Source organism: Oncorhynchus tshawytscha, linkage group LG13 (assembly GCF_018296145.1).
Source record: "Oncorhynchus tshawytscha isolate Ot180627B linkage group LG13, Otsh_v2.0, whole genome shotgun sequence".
NCBI lineage: Eukaryota > Metazoa > Chordata > Actinopteri > Salmoniformes > Salmonidae > Oncorhynchus > Oncorhynchus tshawytscha.
In genome coordinates this window covers 47,197,861-47,210,851 of record NC_056441.1, presented here as the reverse complement: position 1 = coordinate 47,210,851, position 12,991 = coordinate 47,197,861, and the positions used below count along the sequence as shown (strand labels likewise).

The following is a 12,991-nucleotide window of genomic DNA, read 5'->3' as shown; positions in this document are numbered from 1 at the left end:
CTTATATCACAGTTTTTTTATTCAACATTAACCAGCATGTTGTTGAAATGTGTATGCTAAAAATTGAATGGCCATGTCAGTTCCGGAACCACATGAAAATAAAATAAAAGAGAGCTGCACACTCTATGAGCTCAGATGCAAAAATGTAATTACCAATGTTTCGACAGCCAAGCTGTCTTCATCAGGGTATAATCACAAACACTGCGGGATGACTCGTTTATATAGTGTCAAAAGACACAGGTGTCTGTAATCATGGCCAAGAGTGGCCTAATATCATTGGTTAATAATCAAATATTAAAATGTCATACAAAGAACAGCATACAAACAACAAATGGATAGCATACGATCATAGATTAATTTGACTACACAAGTTTACAAACAATTACAATGGCAAAGTCACAATAATCACAAGAATGGCTTCAGATCAAAGTCTACGTTGAGACCGAAGGGCGCAAGGTTCTTTAAATTAAAGATCCAGGCAGCCTCTCGTTTTAACAATACATTATCAAGGTCACCCCCTCTCCTAGGGAGGGTGACATGTTCAATGCCAATATAACGCAGAGACGAGATCGAGTGGCCTGCCTTCAAGAAGTGGGCCGCAACTGGATAAGTAAAGTTTTTACACTTAATGGTGCTACGATGCTCTGAGATACCTACTTTTAATTCGCGCTTTGTTTTACCTACATCATTTTTACCACAAGGACAAGATAAATAACTGCCTTAGTGGAGCACGTAATAACACCTTTTATTGGGATCGATTTCCCTGTTTGTGGGTGTTTGAAGGATCTACATTTATAAGTGTCATTGCATTGAGCACAGCCATTACATTTGGGTGACAACTGTCAGCCCTCAACAAACTGTTTACGATCAGTAGGCTTCCTGTAAAGACCAGTGTATAGAACATTATCTTCACACAAGATCAGAAGATCAAGAAAACTGATTTGACGTGTATCAGATTGCATAGTAAATCTCAGATGCTCAGACTCAGAACAGGAGTTAAGAAAAGCATGGAATGCCTGGAGCTGTTTTGCATCACCCCTCCATAAAACAAAAATATCATCAATATACCGTTTCCAAATAATGATGTGAGGCAAGAAAACATTTTTGAGAGGATTGAAAATAGACTGTTTCTCCATGTAAACCACATACAAATTAGCATTAGCAATATGTCTGGATAGAGTGATTGCGATTGGCTGGAGGTATAAAATAACTCTTGCTTCTAAAAGGAGTCAGAGTATGTGCAGGAGAGCAAGAGTGGCCTAATATCATTGGTTAATAATCAAATATTAAAATGTCATACAAAGAACAGCATACAAACAACTAATGGATAGCATACGATCATCAATTAATTTGACTACACAAGCTTACAACAATTACAATGGCAAAGTCACAATAATCACAAGAATGGCTTCAGATCAAAGTCTACGTTGAGACCGAAGGGGGCAAAGGTCTTTAAATTAAAGATCCAGGCAGCCTCTCGTTTTAACAATAAATGATCAAGGTCACCCCCTCTCTGTTTTTTTAGAAACATCCGTTTAAGGGAATACTTTAACTCCCCTAATTCTGACACTTATATTTAACCAGTAGGTTGCTCTCCTGCACATACTCCGACTCCTTTTAGAAGCAAGAGTTATTTTATACCTCCAGCCAATCGCAATCACTCTATCGAGACATATTGCAGACTTGTGGAAAATGATGTTGGACATCTCCTTAAGAATAAACAGGGATCCAAATCTTTCCATAATTTACCTAAGAATAAAAAACAAGCTTCGCTTGATTTACAATCCGATACGTCAGTCCTTATATGTCCTGCTGATAAGGGTGGGTCGGTTGTACTCATGGATAGGACAGTTTATGTACATGAGTGTCATAGACAGCTGCTTGACAACACCTTTTACAAGAAACTCAGAAGTGACCCCACTTCCCAATTTCAGAATACTATCTTTACTGTCCTAGATGGGTATTTAAGTTCTGGTCAGATAACCAAAAAAGAACATGCTTTTTTGTCTATTCAACACCCTAAAATTGCCACTTTCTATACTTTACCGAAATTACACAAGAATGTTACACAACCTCCAGGGCGCCCTATTGTAGCAGGCATTGATGCAGTAACGGCCCCTCTATCTACTTTTGTTGACTTTTTTATTAGACCACTCGCAGAACAGCTCCCCTCCTTTGTAAAGGACACCAGTAGTAGGATCTCTATCATTGAATCTCTTGATCCTCTCCCTGAGAATACCTTGTTAGTTACTTTTGATGTTGAGTCATTATACACTAATATTCCACACGAGGGCGGTATTGAAGCTATGGAACATTTTCTTCTGCAACGTGACCCTAATGAACTACCTTCCAGTGCATGCATTGTAACATTGGCTGAAATAGTATGTTTCTAAATGATTTCTTTATTCAGACGAAAGGTACTGCTATGGGATCCCCCATGGCTCCTAACTATGCTAATTTGTATGTGGGTTACATGGAGAAACAGTCTATTTTCAAACCTCTCAAAAATGGTTTCTTGCCTCACATTATTTGGAAACGGTATATTGATGATATTTTTGTTCTATGGAGGGCAGATTTACTATGCAATCTGATACACGTCAAATCAGTTTCCTTGATCTTCTGATCTTGTGTGAAGATAATGTTCTATACACTGATCTTCACAGGAAGCCTACTGATCGTAACAGTTTGTTGAGGGCTGATAGTTGTCACCCACTTCCCTTGAAAAATAGTTTGCCCTACAGCCAATTCTCAGCCGAATCAAAAGAATTTGCAAAAAACAATCAAATTTCGACAGAAATATGGCTGAGACGCAAAGAAAGTTCAAGGAGAGGGGCTACAAGAATGATCAGATTAATATTGCCATTGAGAAAATTCAAAACAAAACGAGACATGACCTTTTTCAAGGTCAGTCTCGCAAAAAGACGCATTCTTGCGTTCTAACTACCCGCTATTCAAAGTGCTCTGAACAAATTAAGGGAATTGTTCACAAACATTGGCACATCCTAAAATCCGATGATAGTCTCGGTAATGTGTTTTCGGACCTTCCCTTGGTCGTATTCTCGTGGGGCAGAAATCTCAGAGACCAATCGGTAAACTCTGATTCACCACCCCAAGATATTCCTGAACAACGTCTATTTGCGCCCCTACTGGATTGAAATTACAAATGTAATGCTGTGCTCAATGCAATGGCACTTATAAATGTAGATCCTTCAAACACCCACAAACAGGGAAATCGATCCCAATAAAAGGTGTTATTACGTGCTCCACTAAGGCAGTTATTTATCTTATAACTTGTCCTTGTGGTAAAAATTATGTAGGTAAAACAAAGCGCGAATTAAAAGTACGTATCTCAGAGCATCGTAGCACCATTAATTGTAAAAACTTTACTTATCCAGTTGCGGCCCACTTCTTGAAGGCAGGCCACTTGATCTCGTCTCTGCGTTATATTGGCATCGAACATGTCACCCTCCTTAGGAGAGGGGGTGACCTTGATAATTTATTGTTAAAACGAGAGGCTGCCTGGATCTTTAATTTAAAGACCCTTGCGCCCTTCGGTCTCAACGTAGACTTTGATCTGAAGCCATTCTTGTGATTATTGTGACTTTGCCATTGTAATTGTTTGTAAGCTTGTGTAGTCAAATTAATCTATGATCGTATGCTATCCATTTGTTGTTTGTATGCTGTTCTTTGTATGACATTTTAATATTTGATTATTAACCAATGATATTAGGCCACTCTTGGCCATGATTTACAGACACCTGTGTCTTTTGACACTATATAAACGAGTCATCCCACAATGTTTGTGATTATACCCTGATGAAGACAGCTTGGCTGTTGAAACGTTGGTAATTACATTTTTGCATCTGAGCTCCTAGAGTGTGCGGGTCTCTTTTATTTTATTTTCAAGTTTTCTACTCCGCTAGCCAGCACCTCGTCTTAATAGGTGTGCGTTTCTTTTTCTTCTAGATAGTTCTGGAATCACAACCATGAAATGAGGGGCGCGGCCCGTCAGACATTATAACTACTTACATGTTTTGTCAGCAGTTATGTCATAATGTGTCAAGCAAAAAATCAACAATTGAGAGGAATATGTTAGTTAATGTGGAGACAAACAATTGTGCATATCTTTTTGACATAAAGTTAATTTACAAATATAGCTATTTAGCAAGTTAGCAGACTAGCTAATGACATGAGTATGACATAATTCGTGTTGTTTAATGTTTTAGGGACTCCTGAGAAAACCAGCACACCAGGCTGTTGTCTTGGGAAACAGTGGATGTAAAGAATCTAGTTAGCTAAAGCATTTACTGCAAATTGTATGTACAATTGTGTAAGCTTGCCTTGCAATGCAGCTGAAGTAACATAGCTAGTTAACTGTTTACTTGCTTATTGTGTAGTGGAGGATAAAAATAACTGAATGCCTATGGATGTGTAGCTAGCTACGGTATGTAGCCGATCTGTGTTTGTCCGTGATGTGTACGCCACCTTCTCCACTGCTGTCTTGTAGATGTGGATATGGGGGTGCTACCTCTCTGCTGTTTGCTGAAGTCCACAATCATCTCCTTTGTTTTGTTGATGTTGAGTGAGAGGTTGTTTTGCTTACACCACACTCCGAGTGCCCTCAACTCCTCTTGGAGGCTGTCTCATCTTTGTTGGTAATCAAGCCTACTACTCCAACTCAAACTTGATGATTGAGTTGGAGGCGTGCATGGCCACACAGTCATGGGTGAACAGAGAGTACAGAAGGGGGCTGAGCACGCACCCTTGTGGGGCTCCAGTGTTGAGGATCAGCGAAGTGGAGATGTTGTTTCCTAACTTCACCACCTGGGGGCGGCCTGTCAGGAAGTCCAGGACCCAATTGCACAGGGCGGGGTTGAGACCCAGGGCCTCTAGCTTCATGATGAGCTTGGAGGTTACTATGGTGTTGAATGCTGAGCTATAGTCAATGAACAGCATTCTTACATAGGGTATTCCTCTTGTCCAGGTGGGATAGGGCAGTGTTATGGACCTATTGCGGCAGTAAGCAAATTGAAGTGGGTAAGGTGGAGGTGATATGATCCTTGACTAGCCTCTCAAAGCACTTCTCAATGACAGAAGTGAGTGCCACGGGGCGATAGTCATTAAGTTCAGTTACCTTTGCCTTCTTGGGTACAGGAACAATGGTGGCCATCTTGAAGCATGTGGCACTGTATTATCCTCAAAGCGAGCAAAGAAGGTATTTAGTTTGTCTGGAAGCAAGACGTTGGTGTCCGTGACATGCAAGTAACCACTTCACCGTACCATTTACACCTTCTGTATCCTGTGCATGTGACAAATAAACTTAGATTTGATTTGATATAGCATGCGTTTACGACATGGCCTCAAATGTGAATCTTTAAAGAGATGGGTGGGGCTAAGGCTTAAGAATGTGTGAACGATACTGAATACAACACTGACATGATTAAAGCAAAAAAATATTTTTATTAAATCAAACCTCAAAACAACATTGACATGATTTAAAGCAAAAAAAATGTCTTAACCCATGTCTTATCCTATGGCATCAATAGCAATGGAATGTAAGCATTTTTAATACTGTAAAGGTGTTTTCTAGAGACAAATGTCTGTTATCATTTCTAATGCAGTGCAGACATGCCTTCAGCGGAGTTCATTACAAAAGGGTCAGTCGAACTTCCTGCAATATATTAACACATACTGTATCAAGTATTAGAATTCTTGCCTTTTGATGGTTTACTATTTTTCCACATATGCTTCTTCTTTCAACTCACCTGTTCTCTCTCCTTTCCTCTTCTCATCACATATTACTAACAGTCTGTTCTGTGGTAAGGGAACATCTCTTTGGCCCTCCCCTGCCTCTGGGCAGTTTCTTCAGTAGTGACTCGCGGAACTTAGTGCACATCAAGAAGTAGATGACGGGGTCCAGGCACACGTTGAGTGCTGACAGGAAGAGGGTGACCTCCTTCGCCTGGAACAGCATATAACGGCTGTGCCAGCTGAAGCCGGAGCCGGGTAACTGGCTTTGGGTGTAGGTCACGCGGCAGATGTGGTAGGGCACGAAACAGATGAAGAACACGGCCAGGAGGCTGAAGATACTGCAGTTGGACTTGCTGTACACCCCGCTGTCGTCCTGGCGAACACGGCGGTACGACTTGTAGAAGTGGTGGGCAATGGAAGAGTAGCAGAAGGCTAGAACCAGTACGGTGGCCCAGAACAGGGCCACACCGAAATACGAGGACACCTTGTGCCACTGCTGACCCAGGGGGGTCTTTAGCTGCACACAGTGCCTGGAGCTCTCCTCATCCGCAGGCTTGCTAGTCAGCATGACATTGGGGAGTACGGAAAGCAGCAGCAGGCTCCACGTCAGCAGGGCCAGGACCCGGGTGAACCCCACTCGCTGCAGGGGGTGTGTGCAGGAAGACGAGTGTCTTACAACCTTGACGTAGCGCTCCAGGCTGATGAGGCCCATTAAGATTATGCCCACATACATGGAGGAGTAGAAGAGCACAGCGCTGTAGCGGCACACGGCCACGCGGATCTGCCAGCCGCCCAGGCCGAGCTCGCTGGCCACGCGCCAGGGAAAGGTGAGCAGCATCAGCAGGTCGGCCACTACCATGTTTTTTAAGTAGACCACCATGCCTGAGTCGCTGGGCACCCGGAAGAAGATCCAGGCAGCCAAGCTGTTGAGAGCCAATCCCACGCCGCCGATCAGCACGTAGAGAACTGGGAGCACCTGGTGGGGAGAAGCAGGATGAGAGTCTGGCTGGAGAATACGAATAGAGGTGGTTGATACATAAAAATAGGATAACGCAAACACATTTGTTGAAGAAGCATTTGCTATGTCTCAGCATCAGTGTAAGTGTCCTGCACCTATCCACCCTTAGAAAAAAAGGGTTTCAATAGGGTTATTCTGCTGTCCCCATCGGAGAACCCTTTTGAGTTCCAGGTAGAACACTTTTGGGTTCCATGTACAGTGCCTTAAGAAAGTATTCACCCCCCTTGGCATTTTTCCTATTGTGTTGCCTTACAACCTGGAATTAAAATGGATTTTTGGGGGGTTAGTATCATTTGATTTACACAACATGCCTACCACTTTGAAGATTAAAAATATTTTTTATTGTGAAACAAACAAGAAATAAGATTTTAACTTGAGCATGCATAATTATTCACCCCCTCAAAGTCAATACTTTGTAGGGCCACCTTTTGCAGCAATTACAGCTGCATGTCTCTTGGGATATGTCTCTATAAGCTTGGCACATCTAGCCACTGGGATTTGTGCCCATTCTTCATAGCAAAACTGCTCCAGCTCCTTCAAGTTGGATGGGTTCCGCTGGTGTACAACAATCTTTAAGTCATACCACAGATTCTCAATTGGATTGAGGTCTGGGCTTTGACTAGGCCATTCCAATACATTTAAATGTTTCCCCTTAAACCACTTGAGTGTTACTTTAGCAGTATGCTTAGGGTCATTGTCCTGCTGGAAGGTGAACCTCCGCCCCGGTCTCAAATCTCTGGAAGACTGAAACAGGTGTCCCTCAAGAATTTCCCTGTATTTAGTGCCATCCATAATTTTTTCAATTCTGACCAGTTTCCCAGTTCCTGCTGATGAAAAACATCCCCACAGCATGATGCTGCCACCACCATGCTTCACTGTGTTGGTGTTCATGGTGTTCTCAGGGTGATGCGAGGTGTTGGGTTTGTGCCAGACATAGCATTTTCCTTTATGGCCAAAAAGCTCTATTTTAGTCTCATCTGACAAGAGTACTTTCTTCCAATATGTTTGGGGCGTCTCCCACATGCCTTTGGCGAACACCAAACATGTTTGCTTATTTTTTTCTTTAAGCAATGGCTTTTTTTCTGGCCACTCTTCCATAAAACCCAGCTCTGTGGAGTGTACAGCTTAAAGTGGTCCTATGGACAGATACTCCATTCTCCGCTGTGGAGCTTTGCAGCTCCTTCAGGGTTATCTTTGGTCTCTTTGTTGCCTCTCTGGTTAATGCCCTCCTTGCCTGGTCTGTGAGTTTTGATGGGCAGCCCTCTCTTGGCAGGTTTGTTGTGGTGCCATATTCTTTCAATTTTTTCCCCTCATTTACTTCTCCACAACTTTGTCCCTGACCTGTTTGGAGAGCTCCTTGGTCTTCATGGTGCTGCTTGCTTGGTGGTGCCCCTTGCTTAGTGGTGTTGCAGACTCTGGTGCCTTTCAGAACAGGTGTATATATACTGAGATCATGTGACACTTAGATTGCACACAGGTGGACTTTATTTAACTAATTATGTGACTTCTGAAGGTAATTGGTTGCACCAGATCTTATTTAGTGGCTTCATAGCAAAGGGGGTGAATACATATGCACGTACCTCTTTTCCGTACATTTTTTTAATTTCACTTCACCAATTTGGACTATTTTGTGTATGTCCATTACATGAAATCCAAATAAAAATCCATTTGAATTACAGGTTGTAATGCAACAAAAAACGCTGAGGGGGTGAAAACTTTTGCAAGGCACTGTATAATATAGAACCAAAAAGGGTTCTACTCAGAAGCAAAAATGGTCCTTTATAGTGTTCTCCTATGAGGACAGCCAAATAACAATTTTAGGTTCTAGATGGGTTCTCTAAGAGTGTATGCATGCCTATACAGTACAAACATTTTAGTGTACATGTAGCTATCAGTCATTCATATAGTTTTCTTGCACATAATGTTTGTTTTTTAAACCTATAGCTGTATTCTTTGAGCCAGAGCCTCATCGCAGATATGAGAAAAGAAAACAAAAAGAGATCAGACATCAGTTCAACTTCTAGTTTTGATTTACATTGGTTGAGTTTTCAACTAACGTGAATTCAACATGAAATCAACAAAAGATGTCACCATTTAGGTTAAAAGTTTGGTGAGAAAAAAAAAATGAAATGCCCTTACGTTGATGACTTTTTAAAATCCAATCAGTTTTCTTCATTGATTGAACTTAATCACATAGATTTTGGGGTTTTAAATTATGTGGAAACAATGTTAATTCAATCCGTTTTTAACTAGTGGGAGGTAATCAACCACATACCTCTACCCTGCCACCCTACATTTCACAATATTGAACACTTTCTTTGGCCTTACATTAGATTAAGGCATCCACCTAGCTGACAAATTTGTGTCATGATGATTAGCAAAGCCCACTTGTCAGTGTAGACTGACATGTAAAGCCAAGATCATTTTGACTTGGGGTGGATAGGACTGGGGGTGGGTAACAGCCTGTAATGTCTTATAATGAGTCTTATAATATGCTGTTTCTATGTTTAACTTTTAATCTGATATTATAACTGGTATTATTGTCAGTATTTAGTCAGGATCATTGGGAGATTATTATGAGAGAGCATATAATGATAGGCTTAGGGTATTATAAAATATTTTCATTTTCAATATCTAAATAATTTCATTGCATTCTTGTGTGGTATAAACATAAAGGCACAGGTGCCTTATGTTACGACATCATCAGCGCTGTACCTGGTGAGTGAACACGCTGCCGAAGTCTGTTGTCTGATTGGATGGGCCAGTGATCCAGTTGCCGGCCATGCCTGAGAGAGACAGTGTTGATTTCAACGTACATACAGTCTCGTAAAATGGTGTCACTAGAATTTGGTTACAGATGTGCCCCTTTAGTGCAGAGAAAGTCAATAGCTGTAAATATGGATGGTGGTCAAAGAAAACCAAATCAAGGTAGAACATTTTTACATTCTGTAGCATTTGTACAACTTCACCCAAGTATGAACTTATAAACTGCTGAATCCTACTCGTTTTTTGTGTTTGTTTTTTAAAATACATAAAACTTAAAACAATAGGCTTAGTAAGAATGATTCAGCCAAGTTATTCAGCCCACACAGAAGCCTATTTTACACCTTGCATCAAAATGTGTTTCATGATCTGAACAATATGATCCAGTCCTTAGAGATCCTATTAAATTACTAAAGGGGATATGTCATAAACCCTCAAAGTTACAGAATGTGGTGAAAATGGCAGCTGTATTGGTCAGGGACAAATCCAAACCAGTCTAATTGGAGTTAATGGCAGTAGAGGCATAAAATAGTAATATAATTACAAATACAGTTCATATGGGTTTTATACACATTTTCTGTATAAATAGCCTCTAAAATATATGTATACAGGCCATAAACGTCCACCTTTTTGTTTTCTTGGGAAGCTGTGAGAGCTATTATATGATACAACATCAGTATCTGTTGCATTTACAACTTATCTAAGTCCTATCATCAACTGATTTCAGCCAGTGTATGGCTGTGGGTTGAATGCATTGTTTGAATGGAATGATGGCATATTGGCAGTTAATTTGAATATTTCCTCTGAAGTTGTCTGGCTAGCTAGCTAGCTAACAAACAGACAGTGCAGATATATTCTTTAATGCTTAGGCTTTATTGTCCCCCGTCTTACTGGCAAAACCATGTTTGATCAACTCCCTGACCAAAATGTCTGTCCTTTATCCCATCATAAGAAGGTTCATGTCCATTCTAGTATTCTATTTCATAATTCTATGATCCAATCACTTTCTGATCAAGGCTTGTCACGTCTACACATTGTATTAAAATCTTTGTCTCATCCGTTCAATGTGTCCGCATTGTGACCAGATTGGCTGATGTCTCCCTGTATACAGATTTTCTTTCAAAATAATAGGAATTTATTTATTTTAAGAAAATTACTCATGCCATAAGTCAATAGTGCTACCGGTCAATGATTTTAGATGCCGGTATAATGATGATTTAAATGGTTTGACCATCCAGACGTGTTTACACTTGATTCATATCCAGATACAATGTGTGCCTGACCTAGCTCCGGAGGTGGTTAGGAAAATGTGATGAAAATCAGATCACAATGTGTATTTTAATCATGGGCACAAACAGAATGAAGACAAGATCAGGACAAAAGGGGCATGTTAGCACCGGGTATAAATGGGGCTATAGATGAGTAAAACTCTGTGAAACAAAGATAAAACATTCTGCACCGTGTCTGTGTGTAATGTTAACATACAAGGGAACAATTAACACATTCCTTTTTGCATTTAGCTATGTAACAATTAGCACCTGCATACCTCTTTCATATGTACAGCAAAGTTATGTGGAGTAGTACACATAGACATATCTCCACAAACTATTATCTCCAGTAGCTTCTATACAAATAGAAAGGCAGTTCCTATATATTTGTTTAAGTAGTCTGATACAGACTAACCTTCAGCAAGCAGGACAGAGATTCTCTGAGGGGAAAAGTGGTGGAGGTCTCTACCTCCTGGCTGTGTGATGAGAGGACACGGCTCCTGTCCTGTTGGATGGTCGAGTATCTCTGTCTGCCTGTCTGTGGGTGGATCTCTCTTACTGCTGACAACACAGGATGCTACTCAGACCTTCCACTGATATTCCAACAACGACCTTGTGTTCTCCAGTCTCAGGGGTTACCTTTTGTCGGACAAATACACACAATAAGTTTCCCCTGTGATGCTCAGGCTTTATTGTCCCCTGTCTTACTCTCTCTCTTTCTCTCTGCATGTGTCCTCCTCCCACACGGCTCCTTCATGAGAATTGGAGGAAGTCAGCGGGGGGTCGGGGGGGGTGTCTAGGCTAGGGCATTGCATGAAATGGGAAGTGGTGTGACCTCGCTATGCCTCCAAATTTGAGGATCTGTGGTTTCTGGATCTTTGGTTTCTGTATGATTAGGTTCCCATTTTCACATTTCAGTCATTTAGCGGGGAAATCCAATAACATACCACAGTCACTGCAAGAGGACCTTTCTTTGAAATGTTTTAGAAAATATCAACAGAATCACTACCAGTGAGTGCAACAAACACATAAAATGTTTCTCTTCACCTTCACCGCCCGACACTTCACCCACTAAGGAGAATGCTGAGCTAGTCAAGTGAACAAGTGATATGAATGTGAGTCAAGCCTCACCAGGGCTGGCGCCAGATAGTTGGACAGGCATTTGATTTCCACACTTAATTTATTTTTATGTATGAGTGTTATATTAAACACCATACGTGGCGTGTGAGTTTCAGGTTTGGGGAAGCTTCCCACCCAGCAAACTGTCGTTAAAAAGACATTGAAAAAGGGCCTTCCGGTGCCGCGGTGGTCTAAGACACCGCATCGCAGTGCTAGCTCTGCCACTAGATTCTGGATTCGAGTCCAGGCTCTGTCGCAGCCGGGAGACCCATGGGGCGGCGCACAATTGGCCCAGCGTCGCCCGGGTTAGGGGAGGGCCAGCAGGGATGTCCTTGTCCCATTGCGCACTAGTGACTCCTGTGGCAGTGCACGCTGCCACGGTCACCAGGTGAACAGTGTTTCCTTCGACACATTGGTGCGGCTGGCTTCCAGGTTAAGTGGCCATTGTGTCAAGAAGCAGTGCGGCTTGGTTTGGTTGTTTCGGAGGAAGCACGGCTCTCGACCCTCGCCTCTCTCGAGTTCGTACGGGAGTTGCAGCGATGAAACAAGACTGTAACTACCAATTGGATACCATGAAATTAGGGAGAAAAAGGGGTAAAAATATATATAATTACAGTGGGGCAAAAAAATATTTAGTCAGCCACCAATTGTGCAAGTTCTCCCACTTAAAAAGATGAGAGAGGCCTGTCATTTTTATCATAGGTACAGTTCAACTTTGACAGACAAATTTAGAAAAAAAAATCCAGAAAATCACATTGTAGGATTTTTAATGAATTTATTTGCAAGTTATGGTGGAAATTAAGTATTTGGTCACATACAAACAAGCAAGATTTCTGGCTCTCACAGACCTGTAACTTCTTCTTTAAGAGGCTCCTCTGTCCTCCACTCGTTACCTGTATTAATGGCACCTGTTTGAACTTGTTATCAGTATAAAAAGGACCCCTGTCAAAGGACACCAGAAACAAAATTGTAGACCTGCACCAGGCTGGGAAGACTGAATCTGCAATAGGTAGGCAGCTTGGTTTGAAGAAATCAACTGTGGGAGCAATTATTAGGAAAGGGAAGACATACA

General features: G+C 41.5%; 1 protein-coding gene across 2 annotated transcripts; it reads right to left on the bottom strand.

Annotated features, from left to right (window-relative positions):
- Nucleotides 1-5,446: 5,446 nt before the first annotated feature.
- On the bottom strand, nt 5,447-11,504 carry LOC112265030 (P2Y purinoceptor 14). 2 transcript variants are annotated; one of them, XM_042295798.1, is made up of 4 exons: nt 11,216-11,504; nt 9,485-9,555; nt 5,766-6,727; nt 5,447-5,671 (listed from the first exon to the last, which is right to left on the bottom strand). In XM_042295798.1, the coding sequence occupies exons 2-3, from the start codon at nt 9,551-9,553 to the stop codon at nt 5,792-5,794; spliced, it is 1,005 nt and encodes a 334-aa protein (XP_042151732.1). In that variant the 5' UTR covers nt 9,554-9,555; nt 11,216-11,504; the 3' UTR covers nt 5,447-5,671; nt 5,766-5,791. The 2 variants fall into 2 exon arrangements, with proteins under 2 accessions (XP_042151732.1, XP_024297791.1); XM_024442023.2 differs by having other exon boundaries at nt 5,447-6,727.
- Nucleotides 11,505-12,991: the final 1,487 nt, after the last annotated feature.